The sequence below is a fragment of the Dermacentor silvarum genome, chromosome 9 (assembly GCF_013339745.2).
Source record: "Dermacentor silvarum isolate Dsil-2018 chromosome 9, BIME_Dsil_1.4, whole genome shotgun sequence".
In the NCBI taxonomy this organism is placed as follows: domain Eukaryota; kingdom Metazoa; phylum Arthropoda; class Arachnida; order Ixodida; family Ixodidae; genus Dermacentor; species Dermacentor silvarum.
Genome location: NC_051162.1, coordinates 55,953,023 through 55,973,426, shown reverse-complemented (window position 1 = coordinate 55,973,426; position 20,404 = coordinate 55,953,023). Strand labels below are relative to the sequence as shown.

General features: G+C 47.1%; 1 protein-coding gene across 1 annotated transcript in view; it reads right to left on the bottom strand.

Moving 5' to 3' along the window:
* The window catches only part of LOC119465258 (glucose dehydrogenase [FAD, quinone]-like), a 61,357-nt gene that overhangs the window by 18,751 nt on the left and 22,202 nt on the right, over nt 1-20,404 (bottom strand). The window contains exons 5-7 of the mRNA XM_037726055.2: nt 19,642-19,763; nt 7,289-7,459; nt 5,335-5,485 (exon numbers count right to left, since the gene is read on the bottom strand). Coding sequence (XP_037581983.1) covers nt 5,335-5,485; nt 7,289-7,459; nt 19,642-19,763 — 444 coding nt within the window. The remainder of the gene's footprint in view (nt 1-5,334; nt 5,486-7,288; nt 7,460-19,641; nt 19,764-20,404) is intronic.

Genomic DNA, 20,404 nt, shown 5'->3' with positions numbered 1-20,404 from the left:
CACCTGAGACCAAGCTTCTTATAGTGCTTGGTAGCACAAGCAGGCGTGCCAAATTTTCAGACATGGAACAACCTTTTCCCGCGAACCGCTTCTTGCGCCGAGCGCATTCTGCGTTCCTACTCTGAGTGGTTTCTACTGCCCTTACTTTCTCACTACGCTGCTGATCACAGATCTCCCTTCTACATTGAAAACAGGCTTGGGGCGATTCCGAAATTTCTTTCCGAAGCCCGTTGATGCTCCCAATTTGTTTTTGTACAAACTCTGTTTGGCCATAACCCTGATAAAAACAATGATCTGATTTGACATCCTCGCGTTCGGGACACAACCCTATAGCATCCTGCGCCCCACCTGTAAGCAAGCTTTTCCCGGACTCGCTGGCCTCATTTCTGTATGGCTGTAGACATTTGCCAGAGTCTACACACAAGCTCACAAACTTTTTTGTAACCACTCCTTCTGAGGTGTTACCTTGTGCCACATACCATAAGTTCAGAGGCGCGATTCTTGGCTCTAAGCCATCCTTTTGTTCTGTATGATGATCGAACCAGCACCAACCAGAACATTCGCCATTAAGGCTATCAGCGCAGCATTTACTACGCTCCCATTCGTGGTAGAGAGCTTGATGACAATCCGCTTTGAATATCATCTTACTTAGGATTTTGGCAGTAGATGTCTTCCGCAAGTCTTCATCGAGACTAACTTTATCAAGACCGTTTGACTTGATAACGTTTTCACGGCAGGCGTTGTACACAGTTACCGACGCGAACTCTCCTTATACTGCACATTCTCAAAATTTCCCCAGCAGCCATCCACGTCACTACACCTGTCTAGCTCGGATTTTAAATTTTCAAGTCCCGCTTGGTTGACGACGTCACAACGGCTGATACCGCAATTGACCAGCACAACTGTCGGCAGTTTTTCGAGCACCGCGTCCTCCTCGTTCGCCTCCACTACTCCGGCCTTACCTAGCTCTTCCGAAGCAAGCATGCCCGAATGCTGCTGTAACAATCGCAGCCGGAGCTCACGCACTGAATACTCAGTTTTATTTAACCTTTCTTCACGGGCCTGCAGCTCTCGCGCGACATCTTTAGCATGCTCAAATGAACGCAGAGCTTCTCTATCCTCAGCTAGTTGAGATTTGCCGTAGCTTATCTCTTTCTCAAACCAATTCAGAAATTCCTCAAGAGGCATGCTAAGCTCCTCACTAAGTGAAACTAACTTTTCCGGGTCCATTCCTCAGCCACGACACATAAACAAGGTGAAACTCTTGATGGTACAGAGCTTAGTCCTGTCGCGGACGCCAGAAATGTAAAAGAAAATTTACGAAAGGGACGTTCGTCACACTCGTTTGTCGTGCCGCGCGATGAGTAAAAAGGACGCAGGAAAAGCCAGTCTGACTCGGGGTGCAAAATGCAAACTACATTTATGACAAAAGGCAAAGTACACCCGGACAGAACGTTACGCACCTTACACACATAACACGTTAAAAGAGCTAAAGCTGGTGGGAGTCCAAAAAATCCCACAGTTCGAAAGATGTAGCAGCTCACAGTACGTGGACAGGTTGCGGTGGACAGGTTGCAGGAGTGAGGGGCGATGACGTGACGACGTCGGACACGCGTGGATGTTGGACGGTGAGGAGATGGCTCTTGACGAACTGGAGACGACCGCTCAGCAGCCAGCCTGCATCCGAGCCGCAATGTACGCTGCAGGAACGGTCAGCCTGCCCAGCGGAAGCTTGCGCTCGAGCCGCAGTGCTCGGCGCAAATGTGGCCATTAGCCAGGCCACAAACGATGCTCCGCCGAACAGCTGGCCGAGGAGACGCCTCGCCCGCGATCCGCTATGCTCGCGGCAAGTGGTATCACAGCAGGCCACGCCACGCTCCGAGCTGCATTACTCGAGCTGGCGAACGCCTTGGCCAAGGGCAACGGTCGGGCGGCAGCTCCAGGGACGGCCGCGTTCCTTGGAGCCTTGATTGTCGGCGTCCGACACGTTGGCCTGCTGTCTTGCGTCTCCCGCTGACTATTTTTTTTTATAGGCGCGTGACGAAGCATTTCATCAAGTGCTCGCCATACGTGGCCCAATCGGGGCACGACGCATCTTCAGAATACCACTGGGCCATCGCTGATTTGGCGAGATCACTCACATGCGTAGTCCACTCGCGAAAGAGCGCGTGCACACTTCTTCGTCATCGGCGTCGTTTTCTTTCATTCATCAGACTAAGAAAAAAAGCCGGCAGATCCCAAGCCCTATGGGAATCGATGTTATGCGAAGCAGTGTGCGGGGAGCCTACCAAGTTAACGAAACTACCATGAGACCACCAAGACGTAGGCGGCTGCTTTATGACATACATCACACGCATGTCATTACCTATCATTTATGTTCGTCATACACTCTTGTCATACTATGCCAATTTTGGTGCATAGCAAGTTAACGTAACGACCATGAGAGCACCAAGACTTAGGCGGATAGTAGATACTCTCAAAGTGGTATTTGATCGCCAAGAAATGATTCGCGTTTAAAAAGTTATATGCGCATCATGTCCCCTACAATCCGGTATCATACAATGCCCAAAGAAACTACTAGGCCTACCGTGGCTGCCACATTCACAAAATAATAATAAAAAAAAGCTGGGACTACTCAAACTACACAATTGCACCGTGTCACCCCGCACGTATCTACAATGGCAGACGTGGTTTCTTGGTTCACATCATATAGGTTTGGTTTGGTTTGGTGCATATATGTATAGCACCACCCACTACGGGGGATTGGCCATGAATCGGGAGACAGTGGGTAGAAAAGGGAAGAATACTGAAATAGGGTTTTCTTATGTAAGAATGAGATATTAAATGAATTCTAAACGTTAATATCAATTTTCATTGCATATCTTCGAATTTGAAGTTAATATTTTGTTTTCATGTAGGCTTGGTCCACAAATTGCAAATATTCCTCCTTTTCTCCGTCTGTTGCGTTTCTAATATTGGGGATACTTGGAGCTTCGGTAGAAATTTTCATCAGCACGCCGACATGGGCCGGCGTCATGTGACATCTATCTGATGTTAAGAGCCTGTTCATAGTGAAAAAGCTTTTTTTTTTTTTCAACGGCAGCAATTCCTACGGGAAGAAGCAGTATCTTCATGGCAGCTGATGACAACTAAGGGAACATTCTTTTTCTCTCGACCTCGCACGCAAGCATTAGCAGTGCTTGCTGTGAAGCCAGCTCTCCAGGATACGATCTGTAAATTCTACTCATTCCCCAGTCTAGTCGTTCGCGGCTTAGCGATAACGAGAGCAATGTGCTCCATTGAGAATTTTACGGCTAAGCACAGGGGTAGTGCTCGTACTGTCCGTATTGTGCATACGAGTACGTTGACTTAAAAATGGAAAAACAGAAAGACCACACATGCATCTCGCATCTCATTCACGCGCAAGCGTTTACCGCGACCTCAAGGATTCTCTGCTCCCTGCAGGTCGCAATATAGCACTGTCGTGTGCGCGCTGAACATCAAAATTGGGCCTCAAAATTAGGGCCACGTAGAGCACCCACCGCCACAAAGGTTAAATATTTCTCTAAGCGATTACCACAGAGTATGGGTTCAGCGTAATTTTTTTCCAGGATGAGTACCTGTCTGAAAGGGAGGAGGGGGAGGGGGGGTTGGTGCGGATAATTATTTTTTTTTGGGGGGGGGGGGCGGGGGGGTGTACAAATCCCTGCTGTCAATGCAGACATTGATCATGCCAGCAATGGAAGGCAGAACGGTGGCCTGGCTCCACCACTGAGCCGATTGCGCAGAGCACTAACGTTGCGTCCACTGCACTTATTGACGCGAAAACATTATATGGCTCAAGAGGAGGAAAATCTGGCGTAGATGTCGGCGTGACCACGATGTCCGAAAAGCCTACGAACCCTCGACTTATGGTAGGAATCGAATCCACGGTGTGTGGTGTTAATTCAGGCTAAGTTAACTAAGGAGAAGTTAACTAAAGTAGAGTTAATTAAGGCACTCACACCCACCACCTCTTTCACGCCGCCATGAGTCTCAGCAGATGCGGGACTGGGTAGGTGTCGCTCTTCAATGAACGTATTTGACGCCAACTTGGGTAGCCAGGTATATGCCACTAGGAATGTGACAATCTACAATAACCATCATAGGCATATGAAAGAGCATGGCTTCTGAAAGAGCTGTGCTGAAAGAGCATATAGGCATCGCGCGGTGGTCGCAACGCTTCCGCATTCATCCACGTAGGGATAAGTACGTGCCCCTTGAATTTTATTGCGATAGCAATTATATGGACACTCCAAAGCAGATTTCTGCCGTCGGCGAAGTCCGGAACGACTATGATGCACTACCTTAATTTTCAGTGACCTGCAATGGCCAGTGCGATGGCTGCCTCCTCAGCAGCCCTATAGTGTTCACGTTCCCGAAGGATACCGAAGATACTTCGTGTAGGTAGCTGTCTACGACGCTCATTGTCTACGACGCAATGTGCCTCGGGCGGCCACTCGCGCGGAAATTTTGAGTGTAATCGCGGGCTTCTTTCACGCCCGGAAAAACACTTTTTGTAGCACGTATTGAGCAACAGAAAGCTGTATCGGGAGCAACATATCGGTATAAGTTGCTCTATAATTTTCTCATTGAGACTTTTCATCTAATTATAATATTTGAGAAGTTTCTGAATTAAGAATGAATATGTAATTAGGCGGAATGCAAAAAAAATATTCTGAGTATCTCATAGCGACGGCAAACAACATTACCCTGGTTCTGTACAGCGATGTGGTGCATGATAGTCGGGGCACTTTGTTTATATTTGAACGTTGATCAACGCTGGTCGAAACGTCAGAAATACATTGTGCAAAAACAATGTATATATATATATATATATATATATATATAAACATTCTACATGCCTCACAAAAGTGTGCTGTCATGCAGCACCGCGCTTGCTGGTAAGAGTACGCCGGATGCCGATAAGCTTTACACATCCCGAAGTTGGCATCAAGCTGCGGATTATTGGAATATTCTTTACTGGTCATTGATAGGCTGCCGAGAAATCATGATGGTGATAACGAAATACGATATCTTCACAGGCAGTTCACAAACGTATCCTAATGCGGTCTCCTTATGGACATTGTATAAAAAAATGTAACAGTGCTCCGGTATTACTCCTTAAGATAATTGAGACAAAAAATAATGAAAGACTAGTGCTCGCTTCGTCTTCCATCTCTTGCATGGCTATTTTTGCTCTAATTTCGTTCAACTGTGACCAATTAGTTTGGGCAACATAGATGCTTCTGATAAGAACAGAAGGTAGTTCCTTCCCTACAACTGATGCGTTACCTTGTCCTTTGATGAAGTAGTCGAAGGCCGTCTTCGGGTTGAATCTCTTCCTCACAACGGACACAGAGTCGTTGATCATGAAGCTGATGCCCGCGCCACCTATGTGATCCTGCAGGTTCTCACCGACGGGAATGTCGCTGGTCACCGGAATCTGTAAAAAGAAAATAAATCATGGCTAAGTGCGCCGTCCTCGGAAAGCATGCAGAACAAGTGGCTTTGACTGACTTCAAAGAATACAGACATGATATCTTCGACTTTCAATTTTCCCCCGTTAAATGAAGGCCCTAGACATCGAATCCTTAGAAGAAATACTCGCGAGAGCAGCCTGAATAATATTTACCATGGGGACTTTTCTATGGGCAGTATAGTTTTCGTGTCCCAGGACGTGTAGGGGTCGTGATGTCATGACGCAGAAACTAGTAGAACATCGTAAGGTCATGACACTCACTCGCTCGGTCGCTTGCGTCGTTGCTACATCGGCCCTCACAACGAGTTACAGTGTAGAAGAATCACCGAATTGCACATGCGCGACTCATGGAGCGTGTGCGCATGTTCTGTCAGTAAGCGCCAATACGGCCGCTGCCAACGATACACCCACTTCTCTCCCGGGTCCCTCTCGCCCTTCTATAGACTTCCTGTCGTCGTGTCTGCCTTTCTGAATAACCTACACCCACTTTACGGGACCTTCGAACGCTTTGCAGCAGGTTACCGACGTGACTGAGTATAAAATTGTGCTGCTGGACAGTGCATCAACTTTTTCCATAAAACGCATTGACGTTCATGTCTCCTGGCTGACACCATACTTTTCGGTGTGTGAATAATGAGCGACGAGACGGTGCTCTGCCCGGCGACGAGGTCATATGTTACGAAGAAGGTCAGGAGTCGCTTCCATGAAGTGAGTGAGTGAAATAACTTTATTTAGGTCCAGAGAAGACGCAGGGGAGACCCCGCGTCACCCGGCTAGTCCCACGTAGGGACCGCCAAGCCGAGCTTGGCGGCCCGATCGCGGGCACTCTGGACGGCCAGGGTTTGGTCGTTGAGTTCGGGGCTGCCCAAAAGCGCTTCCATGAAGTATTGGAAAAGGACGATGGACCCAGCGTTGCTCACTTCCACCACCTTGGCTACCTTAGTGCGTAAGTAGTGTGTTTACATAAACATTTGTTGCATTTTGACCAATTCACACTCGCAGCAGTCTCATTTCTGCGAGTCCTATCATCCACAACCACCATACTTAATGGAGCTCGTATATTATTATTTAGAAATCAAGTACTTAAGGGGGGTAACGCAAGAATTGTACGCACTCAGGAAGACAATAAAAATTCCCTTTTAGCAAATATCTATTAAATTGTCACACCTCTTGCACTCTAAAATCGCCAATTCGTTCATGTGTTTAGCTCACGTTTGCGTTCACTAGAATCATGAAACAATGTGCTAAATTTCACGCTACGCTCCAAAACTACGAGGAAATGTTTGTTTCTCTTGCAGCGGTTTTCTTCGTCATTGATGCTTTGTGGTCTATCGTGATCCTCAACAAGAAAACGGTGGAGTTCAAACATAGAGCAGTAGTTTCGCGAAGCAACCTTTGTTGCAGCGTTCCGCTAGATGAGTCAAAAGGTGCATTCGTCTGGTTCTTACCTGGCTCTGATACGATTTACGCCGATAGGCCTCTCAGCTTTGGGGCAAGAAAAAGCACGCAACAGTCCAACCTTCAGCTGCTCCCTGAGCATTCGAAAAAAACCACGTGACCTAAATTCTATCGCATCTCGGCTGCGCTCCTGCTCGAAGGCGACAGCCCCTCCGAGCCCTCTGAGATGGAGAGCAGCACTCTGAGTGCACCCGATGAACGTGTTCCGAGCACTTAGTTTCGACCACCCGAACGTGCATCCACCCCACGAGAGCGCTCTACAGCACTAGAGAGCGACCAATCGAATGTACCAAAAGAAAGCTCACTTACACCGAGTGATTCAAGGTGAAGACGGGGGCCGACTCCAGAGAGCATCAGAAGTTGTGCACTGCCGATGGAACCGGCCGACAAGATGATCTCCTGCCTGGCTCTGACAGCGCGCTGCAGTCGCCGGTACCGGAACAACACCGTGCGAGCTCTTCGGTTCTCGTCGAACAGAACCTGCAGTCACATAATAAACCCAAGGAAGAGTTCACATATTTGTTAGTGCCAATCAAGGAAGTTTAATGTACCCGCCACAACCCGATGACTGTCTACGTTATGCGAGACATTACCACACCCCACATACGTTATTCAACTTTTTTTACCGCAGAATGAGCAGAGCGTGACGGTGTGTCCGTTTGCGTTCGTGGCATTTTTCAGCCAAACGCTCCGCACGTGTCTAGAGTCATTCTATCCCTGTACGTGCGAGCAGCCCATGCTTTGATGTTATAGTTCAGCGGAAATCCGCTAGGTGGAGATAAGTAATTAAAGGGAAACTGAGACATCCACCCAAATGTAGCAATTTGCTACAATGGAAACCCAACCGGGTTCCTCGAAAGAAAGCCTCGCAGTTGAAGAAAAATTCGTCTGGGTCCGGGACTCGAACCCGGGACCACCGCCTTTCCGGGGCAGCCGCTCTACCATCTGAGCTAACCAGGCAGCTAGCAGATGGCAGGGCGAAGTCGAATTTGTCGACAACTCGAAGCAATTAAGGCAAGTGTTTGATGAGGCAAGAGTGGCTGCCCCGAAAAGGCGGTGGTCCCGGGTTCGAGTCCCGGACCAGGACGAATTTTTCTTCAATTGCGAGGCTTTCTTTCGAGGAACCCGGTTGGGTTTCCATTGTAGCAAATTGCTACATTTGGGTGGATGTCTCAGTTTTCCTTTAATTGAGCAGCCCATGCGTGTCAATTTTGTGGCAGTATGACGGGGCCAGTTGTCTTCCACTCTACTGTCGCACGTATGGGCCTGACGGGCCGCCTAGGCAGTGCTGAAGAATCACCGGTCAGAAGGTCCCTCCATGCCGCGCTTATCGGTTTCGAGTAGAACAAAACGTCAGGCCCTGCTGGTGAATGCATGCCGCCGCGGTATATCAGCTCGGGAATTTTTGATAATTTCGTGCATGGCAGGCTCTGTAGCATGCCTCCCATCGCCAAGGTAGCAAAGTTCTGTGCCTAATACGTGCACTGGCCGTCGCACCGGGGAAGTTGGCGCTAACGTTGCTGAGGCGTGCACGACCGTTGGGGCGTTCCCGGAGGGCAAGACGACGCTGACGTTTCGCCTGGGCTTCGGAAGCCCTCACGCTGGAATCGACACGTCGACGACGAGCCCTTTCCCGAGCGAGTTCGCGGCGCCGTTGCTCAAACGCAGACTGCTCCTAGGCGGAACGCACCAAGCACGACTTCTCATCCGGATGCCGAAACTGATCAGAGGCGAGGCAAGCCAAGCCAACACCACCTAGAACTAGAGAAGGCCTGTACAAGGCTCCTTGACGTCATCGCAGTGAGATCAGCCGAAAAGCTGGCTTAACCTGATACCTTCCAAGGTTTTTCATTCCAACATGCAGTTTTGACGACATCTTTTTTTTTTTACTTGCGACTTTGATGATATAGAAAATAATTGTACTGCCGGATATTTTCAGGATGCTTAAAAAACGTAGGCTTAAATAATTCACCAGGCTCTTCACAGCCGAGCACATGAAATTTATAACAATGCACAGCTATAAATTTCCTTTTGACACATATTTATTCATGACACATAATAATGCATGCAGGCAGAAGAATCCTTCAGAAAAATGATTATGCTAGAAGAGTTTTCAGCTTCCGTTTCGAAGCCTTGCTTTCAGTCAGTTTGTCTTCATCTTTGTTACGCTTTGCAGTCTTGCTTTCAGCCAGCTTGTTATTCTCAACTTTACACAGATTGTTGAGCAGTGTGTTAGCAGCAGCACTGAGAACATAGTTTAGCACTATTTCAGGCGAGTGCCCATCATCGCAGAAGTCCAAGTCTTCGTTACAGTCAATTAGGGAAGTTGTGAGGCTGACAAGCACTTCTTTTTGTTTTGCACAAGCAAAAAATTTCGATGCATACTTCGCACTTCTTAGCTTATCAAGGGCAATTTGCATCGTGAGCACAACATGCACAACTACCGCCCGTGGAAATTTCAGTCCACCTCGTGTTGCATTTGCAATCAACACATCATCTTCCAGTTCTATACTCCGATTTTCAATAATCAAGTTTTCTTGGCATGAAGAACAGACAAGTTTTTTTACTGCAGCGTGTGCACAATATCCAGCTACATATGTGATAGCTGGTAGCATTGCCTCCTTCTGCTTCACATCATCATCGGTCAATGTAACATCAAATTGTTTGACGACGACTTGTACGTCCGTGGTGGGAAGACAAGGTGAAGTGGAATCCAAGTTGGGAAGATCAAGTAGTTTCTGGAGTCTTAGCTTCTGCTCAGATTCATAAATCTGACGTATTGAAACATGATATTGGGCACCAGACAGCTGTCTGTATCGGCCGAAGCGGTCCTCCAAGCTGTCAGTTTGAAACTTCCCTAATAAAACATACCTGAACCCAAGCTCTTCAATGCAATATGCTGACACCTCAATAAGAGCATGTGAGGTATGACGCAGTGCTGTGTGTGTTTCACTAGTTAACTGGCCAGCATCACGTTTCAAGCTCTGCCAGTAGTCCAACCAATCTACAATCTTGTTTATATAGTCAATCTGGCGGCATTTGAGCGCACTTATCGGTTCTTGAAAAGGGTCTCTCAGGCGCTGGCCCTTCAATGGTGTCTTGACATTGACTATGTTCCACCATGTCAGAACAACGTTAATAAATTCCAATGTACCATTTGCATGATCAAGTGCCACTTTGGTGCTCCTTAGTGCTGCAACAGTGGAACTGTTGAATATCCTGAGTGCGAGCTTGACATTCTGTCGCTCCAGATTAGATGGATTCAGAGCTTTAAAGGACAAAGTTGGAGCAAGCCGCAAAAGCTCATTTTTTTCTCCCTCATGTAAATTGCATAGCGTATTAAAGGAGGCTGTCAGCACAGATGGGTTTTCCGTGAGGGAACCGAAACCAGGAAAGAAGATGCATCTTCCACAATTACGTTGGTTCAGCCAGTTATTTCGGATGCACTTAAGGATATGCACGGTATCCAGGATGAAAAACAAGGGCCTTGATGAGTCTGAGGGGTGCCTGTAAACAATGCTCAACTTGGGAGGATCGGCAAAAAACGACATTGCCTTTCGGTTGATCGAGTTGTTATCAGACACCACTGCAACTACTCGTATGCCAATGTCTTCTAGTTGCCTGATCAGCAGATCAAGAAAATCATGCAGTTGCTTTGCTTCTATCTTTGCCACTGGAAGTATGTGCACAACATCCTTGTTCGATGATAACAAGCTTTGCATCATAAAAACGTATGCTGTTTTTGCTGCATTCTCACTGTTTGTCGCTGCACCTGTCACATATCCACCCTTGTATTGAAAGGATGCCTGCAGGTGGATCTCGTCCATCATAAGCGTGACAAAGCGCTCATGGTCTTTTAGTGTTGACGCCAGCCTCCTTGCATATGAGAGGAAAGCATCATCTTGTTGCTCCCTGGATGGGCTAGCATTGTAAGAAGCACAAATGCGCCTTATTGTTAGGGGATGTGGAAGCTTCAGTTTTGCTGTACTTCTGATGAATCTGTATGCATGTGGCGATATAGTGTACACAAGGCTACTGAACACGAGAAAGTCGGCTGGGTAAATTGATGCCTTGTTGAGGAGAACTTGAAGCTGCTGTGTCACAAATTTGACAACTTGCACTTGCCACTCATGTGGAAGAGCTGATGATGATAGTTGCTTCAGGAGTACCACAATACGCTTCAGCAGAATCTCTAACTGAAGTTCATTCTTTGAAGAATCCTTCATGACATCTTCCACGTCGCACAAAACTTTCTGAAGCACTCTGAAGTCAGAGATCGTCGAGGGAAGCACAGATGAAGCCTAGGTTTTCCAACCTCGTTTCACCGGCATACACCGCCAAAGAAAGGTCCGAGGACACTGTCACCGCACAATGCACAACTGGCGCTTCTTGGTTGTGGAAGTTGAGAAAAAGTACTTGTGTTTGAGTGACGATCTTGCTCCAGAAGTCAGTAAGAGAGAGACCACCTATTGCTTTCAATAGGTCTCCGAAACTGGCGATGGCATTCTTCTTTTCTTCTGCTTCGTGATACTGCACTGATAATTTTATAGTTTTCTGTAATGCCTCTGCATCAAGACGAGCGCGCTTTTCTTCGGGGCTCTCACGTGCTTTAGTTGCTTGTCGAGACAAGTAGGCAGGGCAATTGGGAAAGATGCTTGGGATTGCAGAAGGCTTCAATCGCCTTAGTTTGAGGGGTACTTCAATTACTTTTCCAGTCATGTTGTCGGTATAGCTCGCCGAGTCCACGAAGTCATTTTCATGGAAGTGGTGCTCACAGACCTGCAACGCAAGCAAAAGGACAAGGTATAAAGACGAAAGCGACGTTTTACAGAATTATAAGATCCTATTCTCGCGGACAACTTTTTGTGGAAATAAAGGGAAAGCTACGGAGGCAAAGCGCGCACAAGTGAGAGCGCTTCTGAAAAGAATCCCGCGTTTTAATCCACGTTGGCTTAGACTGAGAAAGAGAAAACAAACTGCTTATTAGCCACAGTTAAATAAGGCAGAACACACCACTGAGTGTAAAAGTTGACTTATTTTGCGGCTTTTATCTTCCGCGTCTGGGAAAACGCGAAACAGACGCAGTGGAAGCTGCGTCGATTCAGCGTCTGTTCCGAGCAACCAAAACCACTGTCAAACGCTGCCGCATCCACGCGCCCGTAGCTTTCCCTTCATTGCCACAGAAAGTTGTCTGCGAGTATAGCAAGCCGCTTGTACAGACTAAGGCAGTTGCTGCTTTATATCTCTGCTTCAGTACGGCAACCACAACACAGCCATGAAGAACGCTGTGCGAATCTCGATTTGGGATGTTATGCCGCGAGCCATCGTTAATTCTGCACTTGGATACATGGCGGACGCTTCACATGTATCGTAACTACGCCCTGTACAGCGTCAGTTTGATGTAGTCAATTTTACTGTCGAACACATGGCGCGAAATAAATTTATGATTAGACAGACGCGCAACTGAGGCCTAGGCATTGCATTATACACTTCAAAGCACGAACGCATAACAAAATTACACTGAAACAGTATCTGTTCAGTTTTCATTCCTTGAAGTGTATAGCGCGTCGTAAGAGATACAAGTATCACGCAATACAATCAACTAAACCTTGCTCTCACGAGAAGTACGACCGCGAAAAGCAAAAGGGAACATGTGCTTACCACTGTGTACTTCGTAGGTACGAAGTTTTCCCGTCGCACAGCCTTCGTCCACGCTGCATTTTGTGCGGGGTCCAACGGAAACCTGTACACGCGCGCTCGCGGTCCGTTCGCATAGTTTGACCGACAGTTTGGTGCGCAGCAGCACCCAGGCATTTTCGACGGCACGGCAGCAAAGTTCTGTGCTGTACCGCTGAGCTACTGAGTGCAAAGAAAGACACCGACGACAAAAAGCAGCGTCGCAGCGAAATGGTGTCAACGTTGCCAGATGCTGAAGCCGACGCTGCTAGCATCAACACTCTTTGCATTCGGGCCTGCATTATCTAGTAATTTCTGCTCTCAGTACTGCACCACATAATTGGGCGATGATGCGAATAGACGTGTATATAATTTTTCTTATGTTTTTCTTTTTAAAAAGCCTCATGGATACCACATTCAATAAACAGTTTTCCTTTCCCAACGCGCGTGCTGGCCCCATCCGATAGCCAAGCCAAGTCGCGCCGGTCTTTGCAGCTGCGTGTGCTGCGCCGGCGCTGTGACAGAAATCCCGCCGATCCGCCCGCATATCTCACTTCGGTGACGTAGCGCCGTGGAGAGGAGGACTTGCACTGGCCTTCTCTAGTTCTAGGTGGTGTTGGGCAAGCCAGGCGGAGCGTGCGTCAACCACCTTTCCTTCCCTTTCCCTCCCCGCGACACACCAAAAGTCCCTGATTGGTCGCGCGCGTCACGTGATCCGGCGCCGTCGCACCTTTCCCCGCAGCTGCTCTTACTTTCTTCCCCCCTTTCTTTCTCTTTCTTTCCTTCCTTGTTTCTTTCTTTCTCGTCCCTCGCTCATACCCGCATATCCAAATCGGGTATGCGCCACATGTGATTTTTTGCGTGACTACAACGCCACCGAAACTTGTAAGCCAATACAGGCTTCGCTTGAAAAAATCACCGCCCCTTCCACTCCGTGAAGATGGTCGAACAGCAAAGCTATGTTAGTTACACCAAGTGTTACGAGTGTTACATGTGTATATGATGCACCTAATGCAATTGCTTAAACACAAGTAAACACAGATCCACAACAGAAAGCTACAATATATTTAAACTTTGCGAGGCGAGAAGAGGCAGCGATTTCCGACGCTACTCGACGAGTGTCCAGTTCTCTGGTAGAAACCTGCCTAGCCGCCACCAGAGGCGTCGGCTACAGTCATGGACACCGCGCGCGTTCGGCGCGAACGTGGGGAAACACGGACGGCGTCGGCAGCAGCTCTACTCGTTGCGCGTTATCCAAAAGGGCGTGCCGCACAAGAACACCTTCTCTTATTGCCTCTCCTCCTCCGCCAGCATGCCTCACCTCCTCTGCTTGTCACATGACCTGCCCTCTACCGGCGCGGCTCTCATCCTCTCCTGGTCACGTGACCTGCGTGACGCCGGACAGACGGCGAAGGGTCGACTAAGAACACCTCCGCTGTTAAAAGTAGTAGTCTCGCCCGAAAGACAGACATATTTAGACAGATTAAAGTTGGGCAGGGATGCTAAAGAAAAGTTCTCACATCTATCACTCTTCTGGAGTGGAAGCCTCGCAGCTTCTTACCAACAATGGTGAAGCCAGCGCTTCTCAAACAACCTCACCGGCTCGAGTCCACTCGCCCCTCAAATGTTTTTGTTCTGCTAATCCGAACAGTAGGCTAAATTAAAATAAAAGCTTGTTGTTACTAGCTAGTTTATTGTCTAAGGCTAGATTAAGTAAAGCTCTCATTGTTACTAAAAATTCCATGCACTCATCCTTTACCTTAAAACCAGTGAAACAAAGATGCACGTCGAGCAGCATTTGCACGGAAAATACAGCTACAAGTGTTCTACACGTTTTACTGCATTTTGTACCAAGAAGATCAGAAGTATTAATTGAATGTGCAGAATGTACTATCGACCAAAAATGTTAACGAACCAAGGGATGCACAAAAAAATTAGGAGGACGCTTAAGCTTCGCCTTCAAGAGTGGAACGCGATAGCATTCAAAGATCCTTGACTGTTTCTTACACTTCCTGGCAACTGAAGCTTATGTAACCGTAATGTTTACCGGGAAATGCTGGCAAGGAACGATATGCACGAAGGCGCGCTTTCTGGTAGAAATGCAGCCTCTTTCGTGGGCCGGCCTTCTTTTATTGTTTGCACCTTTAATATTTCAGCCTCAGAAGATTTAGCATAAAAGGCATACGCTGTCGGTGTTTTGTTTCATGGCAATTGTTTGTGGACTGTCACTTTCCAGATTCTGAGGAATAACTTAGCAAAGAATGCAAGACAAAGTGTGAGAAACTTTAGTGGTAAAACCCTGCTGTACCGACTCAAATTTTTGTATCTCATCCTGCATAATAAGGTTAAAGTGGATCCTGAGACCTAACTTTCATACAACACGTCTAGAGAAACCCGTCATAAGCATCACCTTACACTCCAAGAATATTTCTGCGCTAACAATACATTTAGTTATTCGTTCTTCCCGCGAGCTGTTCGTGACTGGAATGCTTTAGCACTGACGGTGGTCGCACAGCCTACCGTTGACAAATTTGTTGAACTTGCTGGCCAAACTGTGCTGTCAGCAACGAGTAAGTGATTCTATCATTATTGTATTTATCATTGTTTTACTTACCAGGTAAATTGGAAATCTGGGATGTGATATTGTGGATGATGTTATCAATTTTATATCTCATGTGCTTGTCTTTATTTTTTTTCTTTTGCAGTACATAGTATGTAGCTGAAATAAGTTGATTATGTGTTGTCATTTTGCCCTACTCACTGCTGTTATCATAGGTTCATTACCTTTACCATATTCTATGTAGTTACCCTATTGTATGCTTATGTGAATGCCGGTTCCACAATGTATACAAACCATTCTAACCCACTCCTGTAAAAGTCCCTGATGGGATTGACAGTATCACGAAATAAATGAAAACATTATCTGGAGGGCCTGCGTGGTTGGGGATGATTTTTTCTGCCGCGTGCGGCAATGCCGACGCCGACGCCGGATTTTCTGCGACACGGGGCCCTAAACGCAATCGCGTTAAAAAGCTGAATATATCCGCAGCTTCGAAACGCAGCTTGGTAATCTGATTTCCAGCCTCCACTGGTATATGAGAACAACATGGTGATGCACGGTTTTACTGGCTACATTTAAAGGCTGCTCGAATATTCAGCTTTTTCTGAGATCCCATGGTCCGTCACCTTTTTAGGGGCGAAGCACCTTAGGGCCGAGCCTTGTCCGCCCTCGTCGTACGTAGCTCTGGTTTGCATGGAGTCCGCTAGGGGCGCTGCGGTCGTTCCCGACGCGTGCTCTCTCTCTTCAGCCATGGATGATAACGGTCGCTTCTGATAACGGCGCGCCCGCTATGAATGAAAAGGCGAGAGTGGCGGCTCAACTGCAAGCGGAGTCCAGGGCTCGCAAAGCTGCAGCAGTACGGGAACGCCGGCAAGCGGACCCGGAGCTGAGGGCTCGCGAAGCTCGCGCTTGAACCGAGCATCGGCGCCTCCAACCTCAGGTAGAGAACGCTTCCGGCGTTTTGCCGCCGCTTCCCGCGCTCTCGCCGCCTCTGGGTCCGCTTGCCGGCGTCGCCGTGCTGCTGCACTGATCACAAGGCAGTCTTAATGAAGGAAAAACGAAGTACGCACCTCAATACCATATACGACCCATAAAACAACATTGTATATACTGTACACATGTGTTGTCACTCATTTGCATGTTCGAGTGGGCAGTGTACGGGGGATTCACGGTTACCCGAATGATCCCCCGGTGCTTCGCCCACTCATCATCCATTCGCTTCGTGGATATGCGTTTTTTTTATTGCGATATCAATTATATGGACACTCCAAAGCGAATTTCTGCCGTCGGCATCGCCGTGGTCGTCGCTGTCGCCGTCGCCGTGAGGTTCCGTATGACGTCAACGGCGATGAAATCGTCGCCGTGCTCTGGACGCTGTATGTGCGAGTGAAAGGGCGCGAGGGACGCGCGCTTTCACAGGGAGCGAACGCACGTCGAAGAGCAAACGCGCGTTCTAGCGCCGTGCTCCCTGAAGGGCTGCAGAATTAAGCGTCTCTTTCCTCCTTTCCATATATAGAGAGCAAACGCGACTTTTTCCGTCGCGCGAAAGGCTGTGGGGGGACGGGAGGGAGAGAGGGAGCTGCAGGCACCAAATGCATATTTATATAAAAACGCCGCGCGCGTTCAGTGCGAACGCGGGCAAAACGCCGACGGCGTCGACAACAGTTCTGTGCGTTGCTGGTGCTGCTGCATGTCCAAGTTTATACAGCGGATAAAACTACTATCCTTACTCCGTATAGCTCTCTACTAATTTGCCATCGTAATTGATGCTTCGCCTTTCGGGTGAAACTGCGACAGCTTTTTTTTTTGTCGATGGTACACAGTATGTAGGTGCCCATGATTTCTGTGGGTGTGTGCTCTTGTATGCGTGGTAATTTTGTATATACGCATCTCATTGTATCACTACAAAATAATGTAAAATACCCTTGTCAGCATCATCATTGTAAATAACCGTTATGTAAAATGTATACATTCAACTTCACTTTATCATCATCGTCATCAGCCTATATTTATGTCCACTGCAGGACGAAGGCCTCTCCCTGCGATCTCCAGTTACCCCTGTCTTGTGCTGGCTGATTCCAACTCGCACCTGCAAATTTCCTAACCTCATCACCCCACCTAGTTTTCTGCCGTCCTCGACTTCATTTTATATAAAGTGACAATTAGTTTATGTGTAACTACGTTTCAGTGGGTCTATGTGGTTATATGTTAGTGAGTGTGGGCTCAAACATTTCTTTGAAAACATGCCTTGTATACAATGCTCGTACTTTGTATATGCTATCGTCCTGGTGGAATTGTGCCGTCATTGTAAATCAGTGTTCGTATCGCCTTTTGTTGGAATAAACTTTTTCTAAACACCGACATTAAATTATTACGTAAGCAGAACATTTATGAGCAATTAGTTACTCTATGCACAATGGTTCTTATTTGGAAAAGCAGGAATTTAGAAGTAGTAAGTAGGAAGGCCTAAAGAGCAGCGTTACGCGCCTTACAAAAATTTCACTTTGCTATAGGAGTTGCTGTCGCACGAATGAGAGAAAAATGGGGAAGTGTTTTTTCTAATAGGCTGGTACACAAGATTTTTCAATATAATGTAAGGAAAACTTGAAATGCCAGTCATACCGTACTGAGCAAGATAAAAGCAAACATGCACACATAAAAAATTTGATAAGAATAAAAGAAAGATAAATGTGATATGCAAAAAGCGCGATACAAATCTTCTATAGTTGTATAGCGATGTATAAAAATGCCATGTGGGGATTAAATGTTCTGAGAGAAAGAACCAATTGGTGAAGTGTCTGCTACATAGTTATGTGACTGTGTATAGCTATATGTGACTTATTTTGCATAACATGGATGAAACGTCGGAAGAAATTATGAGCCAGTTGGTTGCAAACATGATACAAGATTCAATAAAGTTCCCCTTTGTACAAGTAATAATGTTTTGTTTTTTTCTTATGATGCATTGATAGCATGAAACGCTGTACTATAGTCATTGCATGTAGCTTTATTAATACATACCGCTGTAGTAAATGCACCCACGAGTGAATAAATTTTCTTGCGTACTCGCTCAAACAAGTGCTCAGTTTTTTGTCCTTTTCTTAACCAATAGGAAAAGAGTGTTACGAAGTGGTTACTGCTTCACACACAAAAAAAATTATATTGACAGGGGTCCTTGTTTGTAGTTTTGTGGTCACCGGCTAAAAAATGTTAAAAGTTATCGCCCAGCGCAAAGACGCGCATGCATGTATCGGAAAATTGTCGATTGTACTAGCTGATTCTATCTGTTGTCTATGTTATGACCGTTCCTTGTGTGATCAGATTGCATGCATGACGGGAGTAGTGTTGTACATTCTGGAAGGCACGCAAGCACCACCGATAACGCTGAAAATAAGTAGCCCACGCGCTTCAGCCACAGATCAGATTTCGATGATCGGCGCATGTTCTCGTCACTATCATTCTGCCCGAGTGTTACTTGTTTTCGTGGACACAGGTTTGGCCATAAAGAGTTAGCTTTGTGACTCGCCGTTGTGCCACGGCTCAAGTCTTCACCGTCACGACAACGTGACAATAGAGAGTTTGGGAATTGGGCACCCAAGCGGCTTGGGGACTACGTATTCAAAGAACGCGAAGCCTCCTGCTGGACGTCATCAGTGGCGCCAAATGAGAGCGTTTAAGACAAATATGTGCAGGAATCTTAATATTGACACGTCAATTTAGTGCATTTCCGTGTGTTGTGCAGTTCCAGTTTGCTTGCGCTTTAGTTTGCGCGCCGCGGAGCATTCGGTGGGGAGAGACGAAGACGACGAAGAAGACGTGCTGCTCGATCGGAGCTGTTCTGCTGTGTGGCTGGTTGTTGCTTGTCCTATTGTTACCGTGACAATATACCATGACGTACCACGTGACCTAAATTGTGGCACTAAAGTAATGATTGTGTTACTTCTGTCCATCTTCTGCCAGGAAAATTCATGCAACTCGACCACGACTACGACTACAGCGCACTTTTGCTTGTGCATTGCTTCGAAAGATCACGTCACGAGCAAGCGCTTGCGCAAGCTACGCTTGGACATCGCGGCAACCGTAACATATGAGCGACAGGTCATTTAACGGATAGTTTAGGTTCGCTAATTGTGCTTCGCGCGAGAACAGGGGCTGAGTTCTCAAAGCTTTTCGTTTGTAAGTGATCTTTGCTATTTGCCGGCCGCCTGCTCATAGTAGTGCATCATAGTAGTATCAACATTGGCTGGAATGATTTGTTACGGGCAACTGTAGCGTAAGACTATTTGTGGATACGGGCCTGGATAATCACGAAGTTGTGAAGAAATAATGGAGTTACATCGTTGGTGTCGCTGACCTATCAGCTGTGGCATGTTCATTAACAACGTTGGCTCGCCTGTGCGTCACAGGAAGAGAATACCTGGCTTACCTTGGTGACATGCGCGCGGACCAGTATGTGCAGGTTAGGCCGTCCCCTGCATGGCTCCAGGAAAGCCTTGGCGGTGCTGCAGCGGGCGCCTCGCCTGAGGGTGCTCTGAGGAATGGCGAAGCCTGCAATAGCGGTTTCGTGCTGCTTTAGTACAGCAGCATAACCTGCAGCCTTTGTCGAATTTGCACAGGCTAATCCGCGCCAACACCACATGTGTCGTTCTGTTGTGTGGTGCAGTTCCCGTAGTGCTCCTAACGCTCAAGAGCTATGGATGGTGAGTACCAAGCATTATTTGCTGTTCCCCGATGCGTTGGAACCTTTGTCGTACTGGTGAAACTCTCCTTAAACAGAATGCAGTCACCATGACGGTTGCTGGCAGTGTAGCCCTAATGCTTTTGACAAGGATTGCACGTACATGGTGTTGAAAGTTAAGCTTTACGGAATTTTTAAAAATCGCCTGTGGCAGCTAGCATAATTCTCACTGTTGAGCTGGGTTATTCGAAGAGGCGGACATTACTAGCACGAGAAATCGAAACACATATTCAACCAAGTAACAAAAATTCACTAATTAACATCTTATTTAATTACTTTACGACACGTATTGCAATTTACGAATTGTAGCCCGTGAGCTTGTCAGGCGCATCTGCTTAAAGTAACTTTCCAGAGCGACACCAGTTGGGAGATATTCACCATCAAACTCGTCGTAAAAATGCACTGTTGTTCCCCTTACTTTCTTACCAAAATTCTGTTTTATACAATGTGA